This window comes from Podarcis filfolensis (assembly GCF_964270895.1).
Source record: "Podarcis filfolensis genome assembly, chromosome: 7".
Classification (NCBI taxonomy): domain Eukaryota; kingdom Metazoa; phylum Chordata; class Lepidosauria; order Squamata; family Lacertidae; genus Podarcis; species Podarcis filfolensis.
In genome coordinates this window covers 82,866,185-82,892,767 of record NC_139603.1, presented here as the reverse complement: position 1 = coordinate 82,892,767, position 26,583 = coordinate 82,866,185, and the positions used below count along the sequence as shown (strand labels likewise).

Below are 26,583 nucleotides of genomic sequence, written 5' to 3'. Positions count from 1 at the left end.
TGGGAGCTGGGGCACTCCTCCATGCGTTGCCACTCACTTCGCTTCTCCATCTGGGGCAAGGAAGATGAACGGTAACACTATGTGCTTCCTCTTGGTGGCGGAAGCAGTGCAGTGGGCAGGCGGAGTGCTGCCTTTATTACTTGTGCCACCTGAGCCCGTTGCTTCACCCTCCTTCATGGGGGGCCAGCTCTGCTCTTCCTCCAATCACAATGGATTTCCTCCAAGCTGTAAGGCAACGTATGTCTCTGCTATGATTTGGCCCAATACAGTGGTTGTTGTTGTTTAGTCGTTTAGTTGTGTCCCACTCTTCGTGACCCCATGGACCAGAGCACGCCAGGCACTCCTGTCTTCCATTGCCTCCCACAGTTTGGTCAAACTCATGCTGGTAGCTTCGAGAACACAGTCCAACCATCTCATCCTCCGTTGCCCCCTTCTCCCCATGCCCTCAATCTTTCCCAACATCAGGGTCTTTTCCAGGAAGTCTTCTCTTCTCATGAGCTGGCCAAAGTATTGGAGCCTCAGCTCCAATACAGTGGTACCTCTGGTTAAGAACTTAATTCGTTCCAGAGGTCCGTTCTTGACCTGAAATTGTTCTTAACCTGAGATACCACTTTAGCTAATGGAACTGCCACACCGCTGCCGCACGATTTCTGTTCTCATCCTGAAGCAAAGTTCTTAACCCGAGGTACTATTTCTGGGTTAGCGGAGTCTGTAACCTGAAGCATCTGTAACCTGAAACGTCTGTAACCCGAGGTACCACTGTATTTGGCCCAGCTGGTTGTTTATGAATCAACTCCACTGTCCCACAGTCGAAGTAAATGTGGAAAGGCACACAAATGCACTGAGGGATGTTTACAGCATCTTCCTTCATCAATATTGTGCATTGCTTGATTTTGTGTTATATTTAAATATCTTTGTAGGGCTATAAGAAGAGCCTGCTGGATCAGGAGGATGGCCCATCGAGTGCAGTATCCTATCCTCACAGTGGCCAACCAGATTCCTATGAGAAGCCTGAAAGCAGGACCTGAGCACAACAACAACACTCTCCCCACTTGTGATTCCTAGAAACTGGCATTCACGAGCATACTTCAAATCTTGTGTAAAAAGCGATAATAAGGGGCAACAAAAAATATACTTAGTGTCAGGTTTTACAATGTCTCTCTCACACTAAGACACGGCAAGCTGGCAGGTTTATCACTCTTAGATTTATTTAGTAATTGCACAATAGTTTCAGTCCAAGCCCTCCCAGCTCAATCCTCTCCGGATGACACTGTTGGACCCACTGGATGATGCTGTCAACGCCAGCAGGATATCATGCACTGGCTCCTGGTGGAGTACAGGATCAGGTTTAAGGTGGTGGTTTTAACCTTTAAAGCCCTATACGGCCTAGGACCCTCGTACATACGGGACCGCCTCTCCTGGTATGTCCCACGGAGGACCTTACGGTCTTCAAACACAAACACCTTGGAGGTCCCAGGCCACAGGGAGGTTAGGCTGGCCTCAACCAGAGCCAGGGCTTTTTCGGCTGCGGCCCCAATCTGGTGGAACGCTCTGTTACAAGAGACTAGGGCCCTGCTGGACTTGACATCTTTCTGCAGGGCCTGCAAGACAGAGCTGTTCCGCCTGGCCTTTGGCCAAGGCACAGCCTGACCCCCTCTTTTGGTAATTCTTCACAGAACTCTAGCCCAATGGTTGCCACCAATTCGATTTGAACTGATTTTATAATGAATTGATTTTAGAATGCTGTATTATTTTACTGTTGTTAGCCGCTCTGAGCCCAGCTTTGGCTGGGGAGGGCGGGATATAAATAAATTATTATTATTATTATTATTATTATTATTATTATTATTATTATTATTATCCACTGGTTGCCCCACCTCCTGCTGGGCTGGCATTGTGCCTGTACTCTACTCTTCTGCCTACTCTGAGGAGACTCGGGGCAGCCTGCCCCTCCTCTTGAGCCGAATCTAACAGTGGCAGTTCCTCTGCAGCAGCCTCTGTCTGCCCTGTGCTGTCTTGGGAATTTATAGCCTGCATTCCAGAATGGGAGGAGCAATGTGGGAAGGAATCAAGTCTCTACCCCCCTCAACCTGCCCTCCTTCCTCTCCGGAGTCTTCGCTGTCGCTTTGGGAAGGGACGTCCCTAACACCTAGCAAGAAACACACTCAACTACAAAGCATAATACAACATGAGTAAAGAGAAACATATCAGCACACGCACCACTTTACATAACTTCTATGAATGGCATTAATGTGATCTTACAAAGAACAATTGGCTGGCTCCACCTCAGCACATAGCCAAGTCTAATCAACCACAAAGCCTTCTGACATCATCACATTCATTGAATGATTCTGGATTGACTAGGATCACATAGTGAAGGAAGAAGAAGCTGTAATTGAAGGGGGGAAATGGGGGGGAGCAGCAGCAAACCAGGGGGACACAGTGGCAGACGTGTGCTGGGAAAGGTACACATTATTCATGCAAGATTCTCCCCCCCACACACACACAAAGCAATGTCGATTCTGACAACACAATTCACACTCACCCACACCCAACCCCGCCTTGCCACAGAACAAATGTTCAGTCCAATCCTACTATTGAAACCAGCCTTTCTCAACCATTGGTCCCCAGATGTTGTTGGTGTGGGAATGTTCAGGGAGGCAGGAGAGGATACATTGTTTATTAATATCCTTCCTAACTTGTGTTAGCAAGTTCCTTTACTTAGCAGAGTTTAGATTCCCCTTTTACACGCACAACAGTTAGCTGGTTGCAGACTTGTGTAAGCTTCTCACTATTATATACATTTCAGTATTGTATATTCCTTGTAAGTTCCCTTTTATCCCTCTTAAAAGAATAAACACATGACAATCTTGTGTAAAGTATATAAAATACGTTTACTCACACATTCAGTTCACAGTTGGATCCCTGAAGGCAGACTTAGTTACAAAGTATATACATGTGGATCTATCCCATATAGGCATAATCCCAGTGTCCTCTGTTGGCTAAACAGCTGCTCCAATGACGAAGGAAGTCAAAAAGAGAGAGTATGCAGCATGCCTTGTCCTTTTGTGTTACCTGGACAGGTAAGGTCACACCCACCTCTAGTCACATGCAAAGGAAGTATGTCCCAGCCAGGAGGAAACAGGAAGTTTGCGACTGGCTGGACCGAACATTCCCCTGCATATCCACTCTAGGAAAACAAGGAATGTTGTACTTGACTACTACTTATGTATCACATCCCACAGCTGGACTACATCCCACCATCCCTAGTTAGGAGAACCAGTGGTCAGGGATGATGGGAGTTGTAGTTCAACAACATCTGGGGACTCAAGGTTGAGAAAGGCTGATGTAAACAGGAAGCAGGAACAGTGGGGCAGAAGCAGAAGAGTGCCAGGGGTGGTCATGGACCCCGTAGCATCCTGGACAGCAACATTGACAGGGGTGATGGTGGAGGAAAGGAAATGGAAATGAGGCAAAGAAGAAGGTGAGGAGAAGCTACTGAGAAGCTGTAGTTACAGCAGGAACAATGGAATGATCTGTCTTCCCCTTCCGAGGGAAGTGGGATCAGTGGTCTCCACTCTGTCAACAAGGAGAACCGGGAGTGGGCTGCAGCCCTCACAAAGCTTCAGAGGGCAGAGGATGGAGAGGAAGAGTTTGGATTTGATATCCCGCCTTTCACTCCCCTTCAGGAGTCTCAAAGCGGCTAACATTCTCCTTTCCCTTCCTCCCCCACAACAAACACTCTGTGAGGTGAGTGGGGCTGAGAGACTTCAAAGAAGTGTGACTGGCCCAAGGTCACCCAGCAGCTGCATGTGGAGGAGCAGAGACTCGAACCCGGTTCCCCAGATTACAAGACTACTGCTCTTAACCACTACACCACACTGGCTCTCCAATGAGGAGAGCCCACATCTCTCAAGGCATCACTTTGAGCTCCCGCATAGCAGTTGTCTGAGCCATTCCCAGACCTCCTCTGGGACTCCTCTGGTCACCTCCTTTGGACTAGGTTGCTGCCTTAATTAGGTGAAAAGAAGATGAGTAATGTCCAAGGCTTAACCTGCTGGAGGTCAACATGGCACCGAGGTAAGGGAGCTCTACCTGCATCTTCAAGGCAACCCTAAAAGATGAAAAGAGACACCAGAGTAGGGTTGCATTCTATGCTAGTCCCACTAAAATAGACCCACTAAAACTAAGGAAACTAAGTTAGTCATGGCCATGTGTGTCTATTAGTGTGCAATACAACACATAGCTCATAACCTGTTCCCCTCTGAGGTTACAAAGGTATTGAAAATGAGGCAATTTTGTCTCATCCCATCCCAGCCCTCAAATAAAAATTGTAAAACAAAAATTGGATGGGTTCATTAAGTATGCAGCGCAAACATGTGTAGCTTCTTCTGTCCCTGGAGCGCTGCCACAATGAAGTCATTCAAACTCTCCCTGTTTGGCTGGCAGAGTACTTGCTTGGGAGATGCGGAGGGGGGGGGGGGAGAACGACAAAGAACAAACTGTCCCAAAGGAAGCCACCCACAAGGACAGACGTTAGAAGAAACAACCCAGAGACATTTTTGCAAAGATAAAACCCACACACAACCCCCCTGTGTTGCATAAGGATTCAAATCTGAAGGGTGTTAACAGTAACTGATTTCAACACTTCCTTGAGGCCTGATCTTTCCTCTGTTAGCTCTTCTGAAGTGGTGGTTTGTCTCTAGGGAACAGTTTCAAGCACTCTGAACTACACCCACAAATGGGCCTTCTTTTTTTTTTGAAAGGGAGAGTGAGGGTCCTATGATAGAGGATGCAGGGTGGGTGTTTTAGGGCTCCGAGGTGACATTTGACCAAAAGAACATCATAAGACAAGAGTCCAGTCAAATGTGTACACAACACACCATACATTTCGGAAGTAGAATCCTGGTCCATAGAATTTCCAGCCATAAACCCCACTACTTGTGTACATGTAGCAAACTGCCTTGTATCTGACAATTTTGTCCATCTTCCCATGTTCCCTGGCAGCAGCAATAGCTCTTCAGGGTCTCCGTCAAAGGACTTTCTCATCACCACCTACTCAGTCCTTTTATAACCGGAGCTGCTTGGGATCAAATCCAGGACTTCGGCATGTAAGGCACATGCTCTCCCACTGAGCGAAGGTCCACCTCACAAACAACAGAGGCAGTGAATGGTGTTTTCCCCACGGAATCAAGGAACCAAGGAGAGTTCCCATTCAGATTCAATTCAGACTACCACAGAGTTCAATCCAGAATGAATCTGTAGGGGGGCAAACTCCCCATAACTGAAAATAAGAATGGTTTGGAGGTTCTCCCACATTTATGTGGATCTAGACATGTTGGATCTGGAAGCAGAGATCCTGTGTGTCCCCCAACTCCATCTGCTTTTACTTCCATCTATGGTCAGAGCCCCTGGGTGAAACGGCATTTAAACCTCAGTCTCCCAGTGTCCATCCAACATGCTGTGCTTGGAATTGCACCGGCTCTTCTGGTATCTGCCCAGGATTTCCAAGTTACAGAGTCAACAGAACCTGGGACACCCAAGTCCTAGTCCAGTGTAATGTTCTTACCCCAAAATTGTCAGTTTTCATTTCTTAGTGCAGAAAGTATTGATCTGGTGTGTGGAGATCTTTCTTATTCTGATTAATACAAGAGGATTCTAGAAGCTACTAGCAGCTTCTCTGTGTGAGAGAAGCAGGCAGAAGGGTCATGATTGTTTGGGTTATACCTTCTGGGAAGCTGATTTGAAGGAGTTCTCTTATCTCTTCCAATTAAGGTCATGCTGACTATAAACAAGGCCGTCTTTACCCGGGGTGAAAGGTGTGCGGGGCACCCGGGTGCCGAATTCTGGGGGGTGCCAAGCGCCCGCCGTTGAAGCTGCCTAACCTCTTAACTATCTACCTGTTATGAAATAATAAATAATTTTGATCAAGCTAGAAAAAGAAAATACATATATACCTAGGTATTACAGGAGCCCAAAATAATGTGGAGAAGTCAGACCTGAATATGTAACTGCTGTTTGCACCGAGTGTCATCAAAACAGCCCTTTCGGAATCAATTGAACATTAATAGGTTTTAAGTTCTCCATTTGGGGGAGTGGGGGAATGGGTGAAATAGATTTTTGAAAACCAGAATCAAAGAGAGGAAGATACTATGTGTGATTTTGAAACAGGTTGCAACCTGGAGGAAGATAAATATCAGCTTTTTGATATATTTCTGCATCCTGAATCAGCTTGATATTTTTTTGCCGGATAGCCTCTTGCTCTTCTCACTACAACTTTGCCTGAATGCAAGGACAATGTAGTAGATACAGGTAGACATTTCAGACGCAAATGTGCAAATCTATGGGAAAGCGGCAAGTGTTTACATTTCTCCATCTGCTCGGGATTGGAACGAGGACATCGCAGATCTCATGTGCAGACGGATGTTGGTATTTAATGTGATTTCCAACAAATCATTCCCAGCATTCAGAACAGCACCTGACACTCATTAGTGCGTTCCTCCTGGCAAAAATTCTTGGAAAGAGGCACAGTTCTTGCAAATATGGGGAGAGGTTTTCTGCCTGATCAAGGGTTCTTCTGAAATGTTACATTTTCTGGTGCTTTATTTCTTCCCCGGAATGGAATGGGAACTCTCCATCTCTGAAGAAGAAGAAACAGCGGTTTCTGTTTCAATGCAAGAGTAAAGGGCAGGCTTTTCAGCAATGACAGCAGGCAGGACTGTCTCAAAATATTTTGCTGCCAGAGGTGAAACAATTGCTTCTAACTGCTCTTCAGAGCTCTGAAGCAGGATGAAAGCTTTGAAATCAGGCTGATTTGATTCAGAATGCTTAGGAAGAGAGCGGCTTCACTTTAGAAGCAGCCTGAATATGCCCAAAGCAGGCTGCTTTAGCTCCAGATTGAGACTTCATTCAAAGTGGATGTACACACCTAGTATATGTGGGAAGCCTGAGCTAAGCCAATATTGGGGAGCCTTGTTGGACCCCAACTCCCATCATACATGACCATTGACCTTGCTGGCTCGGGATGATGGACCTTCAGTCTAATAACATCTAGAGGGTCACTTGTTTCCTCATGTCTGATTTAAGACTTCTTCAGTATGAGTTAAGCATCTCCCTCTCTCTCCTCACAGGTTTCCAATCAGACTTGCAAAGCCTCTTTCACATTCCCAAGCTGCAATTGCAGCCACTGAGCTGCAGTCTGTCCCAGAGCTGTATGTGCTTCAGACCAGCCATAATATTGTTTACACAATGTTCACAAACAGCTTCTAAGACCTTGAAGGGTGGTAGCTAGTGAGAGTTAGATCTGCTGCTTTGTTGAAATCTACCAATGTTCACAGAATAGCCTGAATATGGGGAGGGGGGTGGAAATAATATAAATAAAGGCTGTGTCTTCAAACTAGGAGGGAAACTGCTGTTATAAGTATGTCAACTGGGCTAAGACAAGTGAAGGATAACAAGAAGGGCTCTCTTGAATTATTATTGTTATTATTTAAAAAAGAATTTAATAAATAAACTGCATTGGTTGCTTCCCAAGTTTCTACTTTTCTGTCGGTTTCTTAAGTTTGGTCTTCCTAAGCTTCTGAAGTGCTATGATTCTTCTAATATCCACAAAGGTCCTATTCTTGGTTTCTGGGAAATTCTTGAAGATATAAATAAACAGGCCTCCACAGAAAGGCAAGAACATAAGGAAGCTGTAGGTCCCGATTTTTGTCTAGAGATGAAAAGGAAAGACTTGAGCATAATAGCATAATACAGAATTGTATTTATCCATATTTCGCACACATATCATTCTGGGTTCCTCCCCACCCCCACCCCCCAGAGCTCACAGTTCTTCTAGACTCGTGGTTCCAAATGTGGGGCACAATGCCCCACAGGGTGGCAATTTTATTTTTAAGGTTGGCAATTCAAGAATGAGTTATTAACAGTGAATAGTTATTAACTATTTTAACACGTGAATAGGAATTCACTTTTTGAATAATAAGAATTATATATCACAGGGGCAGGGGAGCACCAGGATTTTAGAGATACTTGGGTGGGGCATAATAAAAATAAAAAGGTTGGGAACCACATGTTCTAGACCATGTTCCTTCTGATTCTCTATCCTCAATCCGAGTTTCTGGCATAGGATAAGCTGGAGGATATTGCAGTGAGAACCACGAGCCCCTGCCCATGCCACCGTCCAAAATGCTGCTCCTGTCTTGCTTTGAGGGGTTATCACCTATACCTGAGATTGAGCACCTCCTCGGGGATGTTCTTCTCCACTACATTTAACAAACAGCCATCCCCAAACCATTTAGCTTTGACCAGAGGAGTTTTCAGTGGTGAACTGCTGGCTACTTCTTCATGCTCTACAAAAAGAGCCCTTCTACAGGTAAGATGGGTCGTAGCAGCAGGGGTCAGCTTGCTTGTCTCACTACTGCTAGAGCTGGACTCCTCAGAGAGTGGGAAACCAAGTGATGTCTGTATATTGCTACTTCCTCCAACGGCAGCTGTTCTAACAGATTGAGGTTGAATCCTGACAAGACAGAAGTACTGTTTTGGGGGGACAAGAGGTCGGCAGGTGTGGAGAACTCCCTGGTCCTGAACTGTGACCCTGAAAGACCAGATGAGCAGCTTGGGAGTCATTTTGGATTTGCAGTTGTCCGTGGAGGTGCAGGTCAATTCTGTGTCCAGGGCAGCTGTTTACCAGCTCCACCTGGTACCCAGGCTGAGCCCCTATCTGCCCGCAGACTGTCTCGCCAGAGTGGTGCATGCTCTGGTTATCTTCCACTTGGACTACTGCAATGCGCTTACGTGGGGCTACCTTTGAAGGTGACCCAGAAACTACCACTAATCCAGAATGTGGCAGCTATACTGGTGACTGGGAGCGGCCACCAAGACCACATAACACCAGTCTTGAAAGACCTACATCGGCTCCCAGTACGTTTCTGAGCACAATTCAAAGTGTTGGTGCTGACCTTTAAAGCCCTAAATGGCCTCAGTCCAGTATTCCTGAAGGAGCGTCTCCACCTCCATCATTCTGCCTGGACACTGAGGTCCGGCACCAAGGTCCATCTGGCAGGTCCCTCACTGCGAGAGGTGAAGTTACAGGGAACCAGGCAGAGAGCCTTCTTGGTAGTGGCACCCACCCGGTGGAACACCCTCCCACCAGATGTCAAAGGAAAAAGCAACTACCAGACTTTTAGGAGACATCTAAAGGCAGCCCTGTTTAGGGAAGCTTTTAATATCTGAAGGATATTAAATATTTTGTTGGAAGCCGCCCAGAGTGGCTGTGGAAACCCAGCCAGATGGGTGGGGTATAAATCTATTATTATTATTATTATTATTATTATTATTATTATTATTATTATCATTATTATTATTATCATTATTATCATTATTATCGTTATTATTACTATTGTTATTATTTTGAGCTTAGGGTACATGAGCACAAGGTTTGATGATATAAGAAGTGAGTATCCTTAAACCCATTCAACCACTGGAAGTAGAAGATTGAGATGTGTGCAGTAACCTGGAAGCTTTCTTATGCAGAGTAATAAACTCAAAGGCTTCACACATTCTACCAATCACAGCAGCTGGTTGCATAGTGTGGGGGGCACAGGGTTATGGGCCTGGGCATAAATTTATGAGGGAGAGCAATCAGGCGCTGCCACAACAGGCTCCCTCATCGAGGCTGCAGCTGCGGGGAGGCAAGCCACACTCAGGCAGGGGTTTCTGGGGGGACAGCAGCAGCACCTCCTTCTCCTCATGGCTGGTGAAGGGATGTCTCCACATGCCCCACCCCTAGGCTGACCAAGAAGGAGGAGGGAAGTGCGGTTTTGGTGCACCCACCAAGGAGAGAAGGATGAACACATGAAACTGCAGTCAGAGTCAGACAATTTGTCCAACCAGTTCAGTACACTGCTTGGCAGCAGGTCCTTAGACAGAGGTTTTTTCCAGGAGATAACAGAGATCAGGTCTGGGACTTTCTGCACACAAAACTATGGCTCCTTCCCTGGAAGCAAGAGCAACTTGCTCAAGGTTAAGAAGTGGTTTTCATGGCCAACTGGGCATTTGAATATTGTTCAGATTGTTTGAACCTTATTAGGAAATATGCACATCTTCAAGATGCTTTAACATTCACATTGAACAAAGCACAAGACAAGAATGCTGACAAATCCATCCATCTGAGGTTATGGCTTCATATCTTGGGTTTTACCTGAGGGCTGGGTGGGTGGATAATGGTGAGGTATAGAGATGGATGAAACTCACTGACACAAACTTTGCAGCTTGCATCAAGCTGACTATCAATATCACTCACCACAATTTGAAGGAACACCATCATCATAAGAAAGTGTGTGAACCACTGCACAAATCCTGCAATCACAAAGGCTGAGGCCCGTGACGACTGAAGGAACATTGCCACCACAATTACATTTGGAAGTGGACCTTGGTGGAAAGAAAGGGTTCATGACATGGATCACCGTTTCACCATAGAACTCAAATATTCCTCTATCCAATTAATATCTTGCAGATCATTTAAGGAGATAAGAACATAATGTGAGCAATTACCTGGTCCAACGGAGTGTGCTATGACAAATACTTGGACTAAAAGTATGTTGACATACGCCATCTCGTCGATGGTGACCTGTTAGTGAAAGGAGGTTGCATTTCAGTTATGTACATGTGATATTAACAGGTGCCCCTTATCTAGTGCAGGGGTAGTCAATGTTGCTAGAATACAATTCACATCATCCCTCACCACTTTCCATATTATTTGGGGCTGATGGGAGTTGGACTCTAACATCAGTGGGACAGCAACCACTTTGGCTAGAATTGCTGGCCAGTTGAATACAGCAGGTGAGGCAGAACACCAAGATCTCCATCTCTCTGAGTTCTCTTGCAACATCCATATGACTTTCACAGATGGGAGACTATGTCCATTCTCAGCCATTCCCTTCAAGCCTTTGCACAAAATCCAAATGAATTGTATAAACCGAAAGAACTTTTTGCTCAGTTCTCCTTCTACAGATGTACCCATCAGCATATACAGCCAACTTCCACATTAACTTTGTTGCTATTACATAGCATGGATTATAGGGGGAGCGAGAACGGGGCTAAATGACAGCCCATTTGGTGATTCTCAACTCTCAATTACAAACCTGCATTTCCAGGGCCATGGTTAACAGAACACAGACGATGCTACACATCAAAAAGCCAGTCAGAAGCAGATACCTATGTCCCTTAGAATCAGCGAGATACATCTAGAGAATATAAAGAGGAGGAAAGGAGATACAGGAAAGTACAATGCAACATAAGTTAGCTTATATTGGTTCCTGCAAAACTGGTAGAAAGCATTATTAAAGCTAATATTAAGAAGCATATGGATGAATATATCAGTGTGGCTTCTCAAAAGGCAAGTCCTGACTAACCTTTTAAGAGTTCATTGATAGTGTCAGTGTAAGCAAGCTAACACAATATAACCAAATTATGCATTTGGGGGATATTTTTCAACATCAAACCCTGTGAGAACAGGATTCTGGACTAGATGGGCCTTTAGCTCATCTAGAGTCTCCAACAAGACTCTTTCAATGAAGTGTGAGAGAGACCATTATGAGAGCAAATGAAGTGTGTAGTAAGTAGTGTTAGACTCAGTTCTTTGGAGTATAAAATGAGAATGCCCCATGCTCCTTGGAAGAGGGGTGGGATAAAAATGCTAATAAAATTTTAAAAGCCCGTGGTGTTATGCGGTGTGGGTTGGACTCTGGTAGAAACAGACCACAAAACCAGGAGGGAGGGGCAAAACTATAGTAGACAAAAGGAACAGAGGAAAACCCCAAGTACATAAAAGGACCAGTTGTATTTTTTGCCTACACTTCTCAGGATAATCCTGCCTTGGGAAATGTTTTTATGAGCAATTCTCATAAAGTGCACAAGTGAAAACACTGTAGAATTGAATTGAATTTACATTATTTTGTATAACATATAAGCTTCTTAATCAAAATTAAAATATCTAAATGGTGTACATTAAAAATACAGTGGACGCTCGGATTGCAAACGTGATCCGTGCGGGATGCACGTTCACAACACGCAGTGTCCGCAACCCACAGTGGCGCGTCTGCACATGCATGGGTTGCAATTCGGCGCTTCTGCACGTGTGCGGCCACTGAAACCCGTTCCGGTACTTCTGGGTTTTGGCGGTCTGCAACCCGAAAAAATGCAACCTGAAGCATCTGTAACCCAAGGTATGACTGTGTAAAATAATGATCAATAGATCACAGATAAAGTCAGCAAAATTTTCAAAGCAAGTAGACTTTCTGAATAATAAAAAATTTTCTGTAGCCATCTAACACAGGATAGCTGTGTTTTCCTGCTAAAGTAATGCTGTATAATGTTGTTTATAGTTTGTAATGGTAGTAAATGATTTCAAACTGTGCTACTGCCATGTGTGATGTTGACTGATGATACCAGCATTCTGCTAAAAATATGTGTCCCTAAGGAATGATAGTTCTCGGTCATATCTGAATGAAGATACCCTTCACTATGGAGGAATCCACATATAAACAACAGCTATTGAAGCATGGTGTGCCTTTGAGTTTGCACATTTAGCCAACATGGTACTCCCTAAATCTTAAGGACTCCCATCAGCTCCAGTCAGCTGGATGAGGAAAAAGTGTAGAGAAAGTTCAGTAAGTCAGTAATAAATAAATAAAGTAATAAGGTTCAGTTGTTCAAAAGTTGCAGTATCTGAAGAACAACAGATTGGTTTCCCCTGTTGTATAGAATTGCAGCTTATAGGGTATTTCTTTACCACAGACAATTTAAATTTAACTGGACTTTTTAAAGGGAATTTTGACAACTGTGGTTCTTCTGCAGTAGGGGCTTCTCCTTACAGTTAGTCTAGATTTGAAATTCAATTGTCTGGATACTTTTTATCTTATAATTATTTTTGATGCAAAAACAAACAAACAAATGTTCAAGCTGATTTTTTTATCCCTTTAGATGACTTCCAATACAAACTAGAATACAGGTACTGTGTGTAAATAACTATGGTTCTCTTACAAAGAATGGTCAGAGAACTCTCATAATGCTATCATTAAAAAAATGTTTATTTTTCATGGGGCTGTGTTGTGGGGGTGGGGAGACTGCGACACTTAAATTTCTTTCCTTTGAAGAACAGCACGTTTCAAGATTCAGAAGGAAAGAGACATAGAAGTGGAAAAGGCTTACTGCGATCAAGAGTGAAATTAAGCCAATAATAATTGTGACCATACGAAGCCACCGCAACATCTTCTCATCTGCCCCTGCAGCCATGCAGATTATATCTACATAATAGTGCACCTGAAATCAGAAAAGAATAATCAGTAGTCTAATCTTGGTCAACCTTGGTCAGACAACACTTCGGCTGGATCCAGACACATCAAAGAAGTGTTTCAGGAAAACACGTGGTGAACATTATATGAGAAATCATGTTGGCAAAAACGGAACTCCACAGTGCCATCTGGTCTCCCTGTGTTATAATGCATATACAATGCATACAAAATGATATTTCTTTACCAATCTAGCTGAGTCTCTGGAGTAATGTGTCAAGTTTTGGGAATCACAATTTAATAAGGATATTACAAGCTGGAATGTGTGCAGAGGAGGGCGACCAAGATGATCAAGGGTGTGGAAACCAAGCCTTACTGTGAATGGTTGAAGGGGTTGGATATGTTTAGCCAGAATAAGATTAGACTGAGAGAAGATATGATAGCTATCTTCAAATATCTCCAGGGCTGTCACGTGAAACAAGCTTCTTTTCTCCTTCTCTGGGGGGGGGGGGGTAGGACTCGAATCAGTGGCTTCTAGTTAGAAGAAAGGAGATTCCAACTACTGTAAATATCAGGAAGAACTTTCTGACAACAACAACAACAGCAACAATTTATTATTTATATCCTGCTCATCCGGCTGGGATTCCCCAGCCATTCTGGGCGGCTCCCAACAGATTAAAAACAGAATAAAACATCAAACATCCTCCTAAACAGGAGTGACATCAGATGTCTTCTAAAAGTCAGATAGTTGTTTATTTCCTTGACATCTAATGGGAGAGCGTTCCACAGGGCGGGCACCAGTAACTGAGTAAGAGCTGTTTGATAATGGAATGAATCCTTGGAGGTTTTTAAGCAGAGGTTGGATGGCCAGCCTTATAAAAGAGGCTCCTCATGAGGCCAGAGGAACATCGCCAGACTGTGAGGTGTGGAGGCCGCTCCCTGCAAGGCCCTTTCCACCTGGTCTAGGTGACAAGGCCCAACTCACCCAGCCCTATAAAAGAGGCTCCTCATGAGGTCGGAAGAACATTGCCCGGATATTGTTTTATCAATTTAATATGCTGTAAACCGCTTTGAGGTTTTTATTAAAAATATAAAGCGGTATAGAAATTTAATAAATAAGTAAATAGAATTTGCATGATTCTCAATCATAGAAAATTGTCATATACAGCTCTCGGTCTATTTAGCACAGAGCTGGACCATAAAGAAGGCTGTTCGCCAAAGAATTGATGCTTTTGAATTATGGGGCTGGAGGAGAATCTTGAGAGTCCCATGGACTGCAAGAAGATCAAACCTATCCATTCTTAAGGAAATCAGCCCTGAGGGCTCACTGGAAGGACAGATCCTGAAGCTGAGGCTCTAATACTTTGGCCACCTCATGAGAAAAGAAGACTCCCTGGAAAAGACCCTGATGTTGGGAAAGATGGAGGGCACAGGGAGAAGGGGACAACAGAGGATGAGATGGTGGGACAGTGTTCTCGAAGCTATGAACATGAGTTTGACCAAGCTGCGGGAGGCAGTGGAAGACAGGAGTGCCTGGCGTGCTCTGGTCCATGGGGTCACGAAGAGTCGGACACAACTAAACGACTAAACAACAACAGCAACTGCTTACACTGAATGGTAGATGCCTCTAAGGGTTTAACCGTTTCTCAGCTCCAACTGTAAATGCTAAGGAGACCTTTGGGTAAGCCTAGGTCTTGGCTGGAGGGGAAGTTGTAGCTTCTGCCTGCCCTTCCTTGGTTAAAGGCATCCTGTTAAAGGGATCCAGGGGGAGTGGCTTCTGTTTGAAGCCCAAATGGGGACTAGGGCCATGTTGTTTAGTCATTTAGTCGTGTCCGACTAAATGTGATGTCTCTGCCATACCACTCCTCAAATGGGGAACCCTGGGGGGGTACCCCTATTTGATGTAGGTCATAGTTGGTTTCTCCTTAGGTGCACTCCCAGCAGGCAGGCTGGTGTGATATAATCTGATACAGTTTGGCTTTACCCAATGCCTATGCCAAACCACTCACATCTGTAACCGATAAAAGTTGTGGCCTATTTGATCCCATAAAACCATAAGCTGTTGTCTTGTCTGATTAAGCACTCTTAAGGAACTGCAAGGTCATGGGGTCTTGGCACACAAATAATGTAGTGCATTCAACATTTCAGAAGAAGGTAAAGGTAAAGGACCTCTGACAGTTAAGTCCAGTGGCAGACGACTCTGGGGTTCCGGCGCTCATCTCACTTTACAGGCTGAGGGAGCCGGTGTTTGTCCGCAGACAGTTTTTCTGGGTCATGTGGTCAGCATCACTAAGCCGCTACTGGCGCAATGGAAACACCAACACCAGAGCAGCGCACGGAAACACCGTTTACCTTCCCGCCGGAGCGGTACCTATTAATCTACTTGCACTTTTTGGCATGCTCTGGAACTGCTAGGTTGACAGGAGCTGGGACCGAGCAACGGGAGCTCACCCCGTTGCGGGGATTCGAACCGCCAACCTTCTGATTGGCAAGTCCAAGCCCAGTGTCAATCTTTTCCACTGCATGATTCAAATTAAACCCAACTGATCTTAGTGCTCTGTAGCTGTCAAACATTTACTCCCAGACAATGCTATATTTCCCATAGAGTCTGACTATAACTTGTGCATGGATGGAGAACTTCTGGTTCTCCAGGTGCTATTGGACAGCAGCTCCTAGCTATGACTGATGGGCACTGAACTCCCAACAAAACCCACAGAGTAGCTCCCTGAGTAGAAATACTTTGGCTGTGTCTAAAGACAAGCAGTGATAAGATGTCACAGCCTTTAAACCCAATGAGCCCTCAATTATATGGCTCCACCTCCAAGCTTTTTTTTTTTAAGGGGGGCAATGCTTTGCTTACCGCACCAATGCCGTCAAGCTGTGCACCACCTGTCAAGACAACTATGGTGATGACCTGCGTTCTCAGGTTTGGGGATGATAGCAGTTTAGCAGCAGTCATGTTCTTTTCTGCTTTCTCAAAGAGGTCCTCCTGGCGGAGTTCATTCATTTCATTCTCCACATCATCCTTGCCTCTCAGCACCTTCAGTTCTGCATGGGAAAAGAGGCAGAAAGGATTTGAATTCAGTAGAATAATAGTCTCAGAAGAATGAGGGTATTGTTAAGAAGGAAGCGGGAAAGGGGAAGTCCAGAGGGTCAAATCTCTATATAATGTCTGGAAGTCATTTAAAATGGTCAGCATAAATGTTCAGCTAGAATATGCAACTCTGATTGGTAATAATATCTAACAGGGCCAAGAGGATGCCACTGTGGTGAATGAACGGAGTTAAGGAAGCTATTCAAAGCAAAAAATGACTTTTTTTCCAGAAAATGGAAGTCACATAAAAATGAAACTAAAACTTGGAGAGTGGGGGAACCCAATAGGCAGTAGTGGGGAGGAGTCAGCAATCACTGTGCATAATCTCAATACAGTTGAGAGTATCGTACCTTCCCTTGCACTCTCTGCATTCTTCCTCTGAATGAACAGATACCTCGGACTTTCAGGAAAGAAGGGTAGTAGTATGATCTGAAAAATTGGCATGAGCCCAGAAATGCCCATCACAATCAGGTAACCTGTGCAAGAAGATAGAGTGACGACAACGTGGAGAAACTGTGGCCATGCGTCTGATCTCGTATAAGCAAAAGGATTAATTTATCTTAATTACCTCCTCGCATTTTAAAGTTGTCTTTAGCAACAATTAGCTGACCCATAAAGAGGCCCAAAGAATAAAATAGCTGGGACATCATGACGATAGCTCCCCTCACGCTTCCAGGGGCGATTTCTCCAAGATACAGAGGAACAACAACGGAGATTAGTCCTATTTAGTTGATAAATAAACAGGTAAATCACATTGAGCATGAGACATGTACAAAAATGTATGAACAGTCCTGAGGCTCCAGTAGGATGTGCAAGTAATATCTCATGTCTCCAATGTGTTCTTTTGTAGAATTTTGCAAAATGTCACCGACCGCTGAGTGGAACTATATGGAGGCATGACATCAACACCATAGATATGGTAACACCACCCAGTTGTAGCTCTGAACCAAACCAGCCCCCACAAGGGAGTACAGACAGGTGTTCTCAGTAGCTGCGTCTCAACTTGGGAATGTTCTTTTGTTGGAACCTGCCCAGAGCCCATATATCTATGAGAAATGACATTAAATCATTTAATTCAAACTACAGTAATACTGTTGGTAATACTAGCCAAACTGATGGTTTGTTGTTGTTTAGTCGTTTAGTCGTGTCCGACTCTTCGTGACCCCATGGACCAGAGCACGCCAGGCACTCCTGTCTTCCACTGCCTCCCGCAGTGGAGTGGTCAAACTCATGCTGGTAGCTTCAAGAACGCTATCCAACCATCTCGTCCTCTGTCGTCCCCCTCACCTTGTGCCCTCCATCTTTCCCAACACCAGGGTCTTTTCCAGGGAGTCTTCTCTGCTCATGAGGAGGCCAAAGTATTGGAGTCTCAGCTTCAGGATCTGATGGTAGTGGACTACAATTCATGTAATCTCTAACTATTAGTCATGGAATAGCTATTGGCTGGGACAGATGGAAACTATGGTCAAACAACACCCGTGGTGGTATGTTCTTTGGTACAATAATTAGTATGCTAATTAACCCAAGGCCTTGGGATAAAACATACTTTATATTTAAATAATAATAATTCTGCGCAGCGATTCCTCTTTTCATATTTCACAAAAATCCATTTACCAACTCACAGTCCTATAGAGTTTCAATGCCACCTCTTCCAGTTACTCCATCTTGGTGACCTCTCTAAGCCACAACACTGGTTTTCAAAGTCAATTAGGGAGATGTGTGTGGAAATGAGACGCACTGATACTGCTTTACTTGGTTCTTTGGCAGCCCACCCTCCCGCTGTTGTGAAAACAAACTATTGCTTAGTGCCTCTGCTCAGCACAGACTAACAAGATGAATTCTATGCCAAACTACTAAACCTGGGGCCTTGACTCACCTGTGCATATCCCAGTGTAGAAACGTACAGCAATTGTGAATTCATAGACATTTACTTTATTACCAACAGCCAATAGGACAGGAGGGATCAGACTCAAAAAGGTAGTTATCTTCACAGCACCTTTCCTGAAAAGACAGTGAAAGGGGTCAGTGAGGTGGGAAGATGTCAATATATGATACCATCAAAGCAGCAAAGGGGGAGAGGAGGTATAGAAATACAGGAATCTCCTAATCCTTTTATAGATAATTTGTTCTGGGTTTGCTAGTATTGTTTAGTCATGTCCCACTCTTTGTGACCCCATGGACCAAAGCACGCCAGGCATTCATGTCTTCCACTGCCTCCCACAGTTTGGTCAAACTCATGTTGAAAGCTTCGAGAACACTGTCCAAACATCTCGTCCTCTGTCGTCCCCTTCTCCTTGTGCCCTCCATCTTTCCCAACATCAGGGTCTTTTCCAAGGAGTCTTCTCTTCTCATGAGGTGGCCAAAGTATTGGAGCCTCAGCTTCAGGATCTGTCCTTCCAGTGAGCCCTCAGGGCTGATTTCCTTAAGAATGGATAGGTTTGATCTTTTTGCAGTCCATGGGACTCTCAAGACCTCCAACACCATAATTCAAAAGCATCAATTCTTCGGCGATCAGCCTTCTTTAGGTCCAGCTCTCACTTCCATACATCACTACTGGGAAAACCATGGCTTTAACTATATGGACCTTTGTTGGCAAGGTGATGTCTCTGCTTTTTAAGATGCTGTCTAGGTTTATCATTGCTTTTCTCCCCAAAAGCAGGTGTATTTTAATTTTGTGACTGCTGTCACCATCTGCAGTGTTCAGAGCCCAAGAAAGTAAAATCTCTCACTGTCTCCATTTCTTACCCTTTTATTTGCCAGAAGGTGATGGGACCAAATTATCTTAGTTTTTTAAATGTTGAGCTTCAGACCATATTTTGTGCTCTACTCTTTCAACCTCATTAGGAGGTTCTTTAATTCCTCCTCACTTTCTGCCATCAAAGTTGTGTCATCTGCATATCTGAGGTTGTTGATATTTCTTCCAACAATCTTAATTGGGATTCATCCAGCCCAGCCTTCCACATAATGAATTCTGCATATAAGTTAAATAAACAGGGAGACAATATACAGCCTTGTCTTACTCCTTTCCCAATTTTAAACCAATCAGTTTTTTTTCATATCCATTTCTAACTGTAGCTTCTTGTCCCACACAGAGATTACTCAGGAGACAGATGAGGTGATCAGGCACTCCCATTTCTTTAAGAACTTGCCATAGTTTGCTGTGGTCGACACAGTCAAAGGCTTTTGCATAGTCAATGAAGTAGAAGTAGATGTCTTTCTGGAACTCTCTAGCTTTCTCCATAATCCAGCGCATGTTTGCAGTTTGGTCTCTGGTTCCTCAACCCCTGTGAAATCCAGCTTGCACTTCTGGGAGTTCTCGGTCCACATATTGCTTAAGCCTGCCTTATAGAATGTTAAGCATAACCTTGCAAGCATGTGAAATGAGCGCAATTGTGTGATTGTGCGGTAGTTGGAGCTTGGGTTTGCTAGTAATGTGCGGAAACAAAGACCTACAGAAGGCCTTGAAACCTCTACTCCCAAGCACTGTGAAATTACTCACACACTTTCTTTACCTTAATAAATTTCAGGAGGCATTGCTCACACATTTCCACCAGAGCTAGCAACCTGCTGCCATACTCTATAAGATCTCTTAATCGAGGGGTGCTGATGACAGAAGATAGGATCTTCTGGATGTAAACATGTGTTCTACCACTAACTTCTGGCTTCTTCCACAGCTGTATATTAGAAAATCTGCTGGTGTATGTTAGATGATGTCTTAAGAACCAAATTGATAAAAACCGCATTGGTGGGATTATCTTGCAATTGGTAGGCATGTTCTGACTACTTTCAAACAAAGCTTTATCAGCTGACAAAGGTTTTCAGGTATGATTCCATGGACCTAAATGGATCTCACTGTGTCTCTCCCTGCCCCACACCCCTTCTTGATGTGTCTTTGTCCTTTCCTAACATCCCATCCAGCTAAAGTGATGATATTGCATATTTGATTAGCTGTTACTGGGGGCATGCAGATCAGCAGCCCCTATCTGTTCCCCTTCCCCACCACCCTAGGGCATGTCATTCACCCGTTACAAATTTATCCCGATACCTGCCAAATCTATTGGCCAGATAACCAACAGGAATGGACCCAAAAATGGCTCCAAGTGGAAATAAAGCAAGGGTGATAGCCACAATGTACATCTGAGAACCTGGATCTTCCATCTCTTCATAGGTTGTTATGTTGAACAAGTCATGCAGGAGCTAAGGGAGAAGCACAATAAATGCTTGAGATTAGGACTGCTCATGTGGCATGAGATCATGAGGCAACAGAACACGAGAGCCTGGGACCAACTGAACGATGGCCAAGGATCTGCAGGTAATAATTCTGGGATGCCCAGAGAAAGCGTGTGCATGTCTCTCCCACTCACATTGAGAGCTAGGAGGCATAGGGGTCAACTCCTCGGGGCTGAGGTCCCTTTCCCTCCTCCCATAGACTATTTGAGGGGGCCAGCACCCTCTCCCCAAGTTAATAGGCATTGCCATTCAAACAGTGTGCGTGCACTGCATCTTGTGATCAATTATGTGGGGTGGGACTTACCTGCTACACCATATTGTATGTCACAAAAGTTTTGTCCACACTTTCACCAGTGAAAATAGGCAAATATTTGCCTTTTTAAGTATATAGACTCAAAGAGCAAGGAGCACTCTACATTTGTTTACTCAGCAGTAGCTTGTCATATACTGGCTTCTAAAGCAGGATGCATTAGGAAATTGACTATAACTATCCTCTCTACTTTCTTTTTGATAAACTTAAGAAGGAAATTGCTATGAGTCTCTCTCTCTCTCTCTGTGTGTGTGTGTGTGTGTGTGTGTGTGTGAGAGAGAGAGAGAGAGAGAGAGAGAGAGAGAGAGAGAGAGAGAGATTTGCAGCAGTGTCCTACCTAGTTTGGGATCTGGCTACCCCTGTGCCAGCCTATGGTCCCTGTCAATATATCCCAGAAGGAATGTGGTGCTCAACAGAGGAAAGGTTTCCCAGGCCAACAATAACCCCTGCTTTAAGAAACCATGTGCTACGCAGGGCTATCTTACCACAAAAGGGGTGTAGAGTAACCACATATTGTATCCATATTGTACAGTAATTAAGCAGGCAGCCATTGAAATCCAAATAAGCCTCATTGGGACATCCTGCAGGAAGAAGAAGAAGAAGAAGAAGAAGAAGAAGAAGAAGAAGAAGAAGAAGAAGAAGAAGAAGAAGAAGAAGAAGAAGATACATAATGAGAATGTACAGGGCAGAATACTTATATTAAATAATTCTTGATTAACTACAGTTATCACTAAAACGTTTGTAGACTGAAAGATAGAGTGAAACTTTAAGACATTATTTTATAATGGCAACATTTGCATACTTTGGCTACTCCAGCTGAACATAATCATCATTGCCACACCATCTCCTGCTAGTCATGATGGTTATTATCTACTATTTTATTTTATTTATTTATTTGTGTTTAGTACATTTATAGGCCACCTTTATCTCCCAAGGATCTTAAAGTGGTGCTGCATGGTTCTCCTCTTCATTAAATCCTCACGACAACCCTGTGAGGTAGGTTGGCCTAGGAGATGGTGGCTGGCCCTAGGTCAAGGCTGAGTGGGGATTTGAACCCTCCTCTCCTAGGGTGCTTCCCCAGCACTCTAACCATCACGCCACAATGGCTCTACACTTTTGGAGTCAGAGAATACCAGTTTCTGGAAACCATAGGAGGGGAGAGTGTTGCACTCAGGTCTTGCTTGGGGGCTTCTCATCAGAATCTGGTTGGTTCAGTGAGAATGGGATGCTGGCCCAGGTAGGCCACTGGCCTGATCCAGCAGGTTCTTATTATCAGCATAACAACCATTAACTTGGGCCTTTGAACGGCTTACCACCATATTAAAAACCATAATACAACCAAGTTAAAAACAAAGAAATATACCAGTGGTATATATATATGGTAAGGGACACGGGTGGTGCTGTGGTCTAAACCACAGAGCCTAGGGCTTGCAGATCAGAAGGTCGGTGGTACGAATCCCCGCGATGGGGTGAACTCCTGTTATTTGGTCCCAGCTCCTGCCAACCTAGCAGTTCGAAAGCACGTCAAAGTGCAAGTAGATAAATAGGTACCGCTCCACCGGGAAGGTAAACGGCATTTCCGTGCGCTGCTCTGGTTTCGCCAGAAGCAGCTTAGTCATGCTGGCCACATGACCCGGAAGCTGTACGCCGGCTCTCTCGGCTAGTAAAGCGAGATGAGCACCGCAACCCCAGAGTTGTCCGTGACTGGACTTAATGGTCAGGGGTACCTTTACCTTTACGGTAAAAAGTGCTTACCAGTGGTAAACAGCACAAATGCAAGGTAAAAGCACCCAAAAGTCAGAGCAAACCGAACAACTTAAAGTCAACTTAACTGCACCCTAAAACCATGATAGGGAATTGACTGTAGTTCAAATAGACAGGCTTGTTTGATTTTAAATTTAAGAGCCCGGAAGAAGATATTAACTTGCTGCCTAAAAGGGGACTCTCTGTGGGAAGGGCATTCCCCTGACAAGTTCCTTATTAAACAAAACAAAACAAAAAATGAAAAAAGGACAAAAGGACAAAAGGACAAAAGAAAGCACCAATTATGTGTCATTGAGGCATATGATCTGCTGTCCATCCTTGATATTTGCAGATGGTCATAAACTTTTAAATATAGTAAATTGAATCCAGGTTTGGTTATACTTGCAGTCTACCCATCGGATTACTCTAAGCATGAGTAAGCCTGCAACCCAACCCTCCATGGTCCTCCGTGGTGGAGAAACAGGTGGAGCTCACATCTCCCTCCACCCCCACACCCCATAATGGCTCTCTGCAAGCCTCGCCCTGCTGCTGCACAGCTTTCTGTTCCATTCGCTGTGGTCAGGTGGAAGCAAAATTGATGGGATCCTTGCTTAGTGTAGGTGAGGAGGGGATGAGCTAGTTCAGCACCCACTGAATCCCATGCTGGCCCTACTGCTGTCGCTTGATGGCATCTGGCCTGATCTATGCCCAAATGCCAGGTTATCTCCAGGGTGGGGTAACGCAGAGCAGGCTTTTTCCTTCCCCCAGCCTTCTGATCCAACCAGCATTGATGGAGGAACTAGGCAGCTTCATCTTGCCCTACTGCTACTCTGCTTGGGTTTGGATTGCTCCAGAAGTCTGAATGCCACCCAAAGTACTGCATGCTATATCGTACAATTGGTTTACATCCCTGTCTGAACCTTGGGAAACAATTACATAACAACATGGGTTTTCAATTTTTATAAACTCAGTGGATTCCACATATTCTTCAAGCTCACCTCATGACTGGTTGCTGCAATGGGTGCAATGGGTGCAATGGGTGCACTGAGTTCACTGGGTTCACTGAGTTCATTGGGTGCACTTGGTTTACTTGGTTTACTGGGTTTACTGGGTGCACTGGGTTTCCTGGGTGAACCGGGTGCAGCGGGTGCAGCGGGTGCAGCGGGTGCTTTGGGTGTTCTGGGTGCTTTGGATGCCACCTGCGTTTTCTTCATGGTTTCTTTTTGAGAGTCGGGGGAAATGGCTGACCTGTTAGAGAATAAGAGAGTGCTGTTGACAGAACATAAGTACAGAAGAGGATCAGACCAGCAGGTTACAATTAAGGCATGGAAGTGTGGCTGCCTGTGTTTTTGTTTTATTTTGTGTCTTGCAACATGTCCCTGCTCTACAGCCTCTGAAGTTCTTCCATTTATGCATTAGGGCTAGCAGTCACTGAAACACCTGGCCTCCTCCATGAGCTCCTTAATCCCCACATCCTCTCTCAAAATGTCCTCTAATCTAAGGGTCACCACCAGTGGTACAGTGGAAGGGAAATTTAGGACAATGAAGAAGACTACATTTTTGGACAAGCCTAGGAGGGCGGTTATCGGGGTCTCCTACACTGATTTGCCACTACCCCAGTGGCCATCACCACATCTTTTGTTAGTTGAAATATTATGGGAAGGAATTGCTTTGGTCCTTGAACACTGATTATTTGAACATTTAAACAAAGCCCGAAACTGTAGAGAGTTCGTGTGCTGCTATTGCCAGTGTTCTTGATTACATCAGTAGATTGTTTAATTAGCCAAAGGCCTGGGTGAAGAAAGACCTTTATGCATTCTCTTCTCTACATCATTTTCTTCTTAGCTTGGATATGTATTCTCAAAGAAGTGAACAACTCACCAAATGGGATGATATCCTCATTAATAGCTGCTGAAGGATCAAGGTCAAATGAATTGTCTTCTACCTCAGTTCACGTGGCAGCCAGACCTGTGTCATTCCTCCAAACCTACTTACAAGTAGCCTCTAAAGGGAGCACTATTGTTTCTTATTTCCCACTCATCAACTGGAGAATCCTTGTGGCATTGCATAAGACCTATACTGACTGTTACCCACTTCTGGGCAGGGTGATGGTGGTCAACCAGGTCACTACTGTGTAGTTGCTTAGGTTGTGTACTCACCTGGACTAGGGTTCACAGCCACAGTGAGGTCCTGTTGGGTCTCCAGTGCCGTATCCACCAGTATCACATCAGAAACAGGTGCATCTAGGGCAACCTTATTGGTTGAGGCCTCAGCTGCAGCTGAATGAACTGAAACATCAAGTCAAGATTCAACTTGTAGCTGGTGCTTTGCACTCTTAATCCCAGACCTCTTAGCTTGAGGTTTTTCCACTAGCTGTCTTTTTCATTATTGAGGCTATGCAAAGACTCCAAACTTTCTGTGGTCCTTCATCATCTCTCTGTGTGTGTCAGCTGCTTTTCATGTTTTCCCCATGACTTCTGGGACTACACTAGTCTTTCCACACTTGTCCCACCAGCACATCCCATTTTTTCATGCAAGAGCATGGCAGCCATTTTTGGCGCTGGGATCTCACCCCAATAAAAATGGGGCCGTGATCTCGTGCAGTGCCCCAAAACATGAGTTTCTGGATGCCATGTTGTGCTGCAAGAGTACGGCCCTGAAAAAAGCATATCTTTGGGGCTCCATGATCTCAAACTAGTCACGTGACTCATGTAGGAGCATGGCGGGGAAAATGCACACCCAAGTTTTGGGACCCAGCCTGTTGAAGGGTATGCCATTGTAGAAATTTTAAATATCCTAGAAAACCCCAAATTAACAAATGGCAAGTCCAAAATACCAAGTGGAAATGAAAGGGGGGGGGACATAGAAACCACGCCGAATCCATGGCAGACACACTCCTATGTCTTCTGGGGGGGGGGGACAAAAACAGGAAACACCAATAAATGCTCCAGAATGCAAAGTGTTCAGAAAGTGGGCACGGTAGGTTTAAATAGCTTCCACCCAAAGCCCCCATAAATAATGAAGCTACACTGTCAGGATGCTGTCCGCAGCTCCCGGCTGGTAGTCCAGGAAAGTATAAAGACAAGGAAACATTTCTTTTTTATTTCAATCTTCACAGAGAGAGGCTATAGAACCCTTGTCCTGAATGGATCTCCACCCGCCTAACACTTCCTCATTTGTCATTCTCATCATCTCCTCTAAAGGTGATGCTACGTGCCCTCTGTCTTTGAGCTCTTTGCTCTCCTACTTTTAAGACTCGCCAGGTTCTGGGAGATGGAGGGTCTGGGATGCTTTCTAAAGACAATGTGTCAGCTGGGTGGTGTTCCAGCTCTCCTATGATTACACAGCTTTCCCCCTCATCTGCCTCTGAGCTGCGACCTTCCCCAAACCCCTGTTGTAAATCTATACTGTCTTCCTCTTCTTCCTCCCTGGAAGGGTCAGGATGAGGAGGTGGCCAGGGGAGTTTTGATAGAAATCTTTGAGGGTGAGCAGGCAAAAAGCACTCAAACTTACAGTCGTTTTCTATTACCGGCAAGTTGAAGGATAATTGAGCCACACCCTAAATTCTTTTGAAATAAGCCAAATGGAACTCTTAGCAGTGTTGCAGGAGCCAATTGGGGGAGGATGTTGGAAGGTTCTAGAAGAAACAGTTGACAGTTGAGAACCAAGATGATGCATAATCACTGTGTACAAAGGAGACTGGTTTAGAATCGTACTCTCACAATCATTTAATGTGGATTAATTACTGGTGTGAGAAGGCAAGAATAGCATAGTGGCAAAATGACTGTTTCTGTTTCAATGCAAGAGTAAAGGGAAGGCTTTTCAGCAATGACAGCAGGCAGGACTGTCTCAAAATATTTTGCTGCCAAAGGTGAAACAACAATTGCTTCTAACTGCTCTTCAGAGCTCTGAAGCAG

General features: G+C 44.6%; 1 protein-coding gene across 2 annotated transcripts; it reads right to left on the bottom strand.

The window, feature by feature from the left end:
- Positions 1-7,464: 7,464 nt before the first annotated feature.
- On the bottom strand, positions 7,465-26,324 carry LOC310766123 (solute carrier family 2, facilitated glucose transporter member 5-like). 2 transcript variants are annotated; one of them, XM_083622104.1, is made up of 14 exons: positions 26,180-26,324; positions 24,826-24,954; positions 23,665-23,914; positions 21,409-21,504; positions 20,429-20,580; positions 18,260-18,384; positions 16,952-17,104; positions 16,734-16,859; positions 16,150-16,337; positions 13,210-13,320; positions 11,142-11,243; positions 10,552-10,627; positions 10,301-10,428; positions 7,465-7,711 (listed from the first exon to the last, which is right to left on the bottom strand). In XM_083622104.1, the coding sequence occupies exons 3-14, from the start codon at positions 23,878-23,880 to the stop codon at positions 7,538-7,540; spliced, it is 1,647 nt and encodes a 548-aa protein (XP_083478230.1). In that variant the 5' UTR covers positions 23,881-23,914; positions 24,826-24,954; positions 26,180-26,324; the 3' UTR covers positions 7,465-7,537. The 2 variants fall into 2 exon arrangements, with proteins under 2 accessions (XP_083478230.1, XP_083478231.1); XM_083622105.1 differs by lacking the exon at positions 24,826-24,954 and having other exon boundaries at positions 26,180-26,303.
- Between the last annotated feature and the right edge of the window lie 259 nt (positions 26,325-26,583).

Excerpts from the sequence above, each read along its gene's own strand:
- LOC310766123 (XM_083622104.1), bottom strand. The coding sequence starts at position 23,880 with ATGAAGAAAACGCAGGTGGCATCCAAAGCACCCAGAACACCCAAAGCA. Across the intron at positions 16,860-16,951 it reads CAACTTTAAAATGCGAGGAG|GTTACCTGATTGTGATGGGC; the intron begins GTAATTAAGATA and ends CTTCTTGCACAG. Across the intron at positions 10,429-10,551 it reads AGCACACTCCGTTGGACCAG|GTCCACTTCCAAATGTAATT; the intron begins GTAATTGCTCAC and ends CTTTCCACCAAG.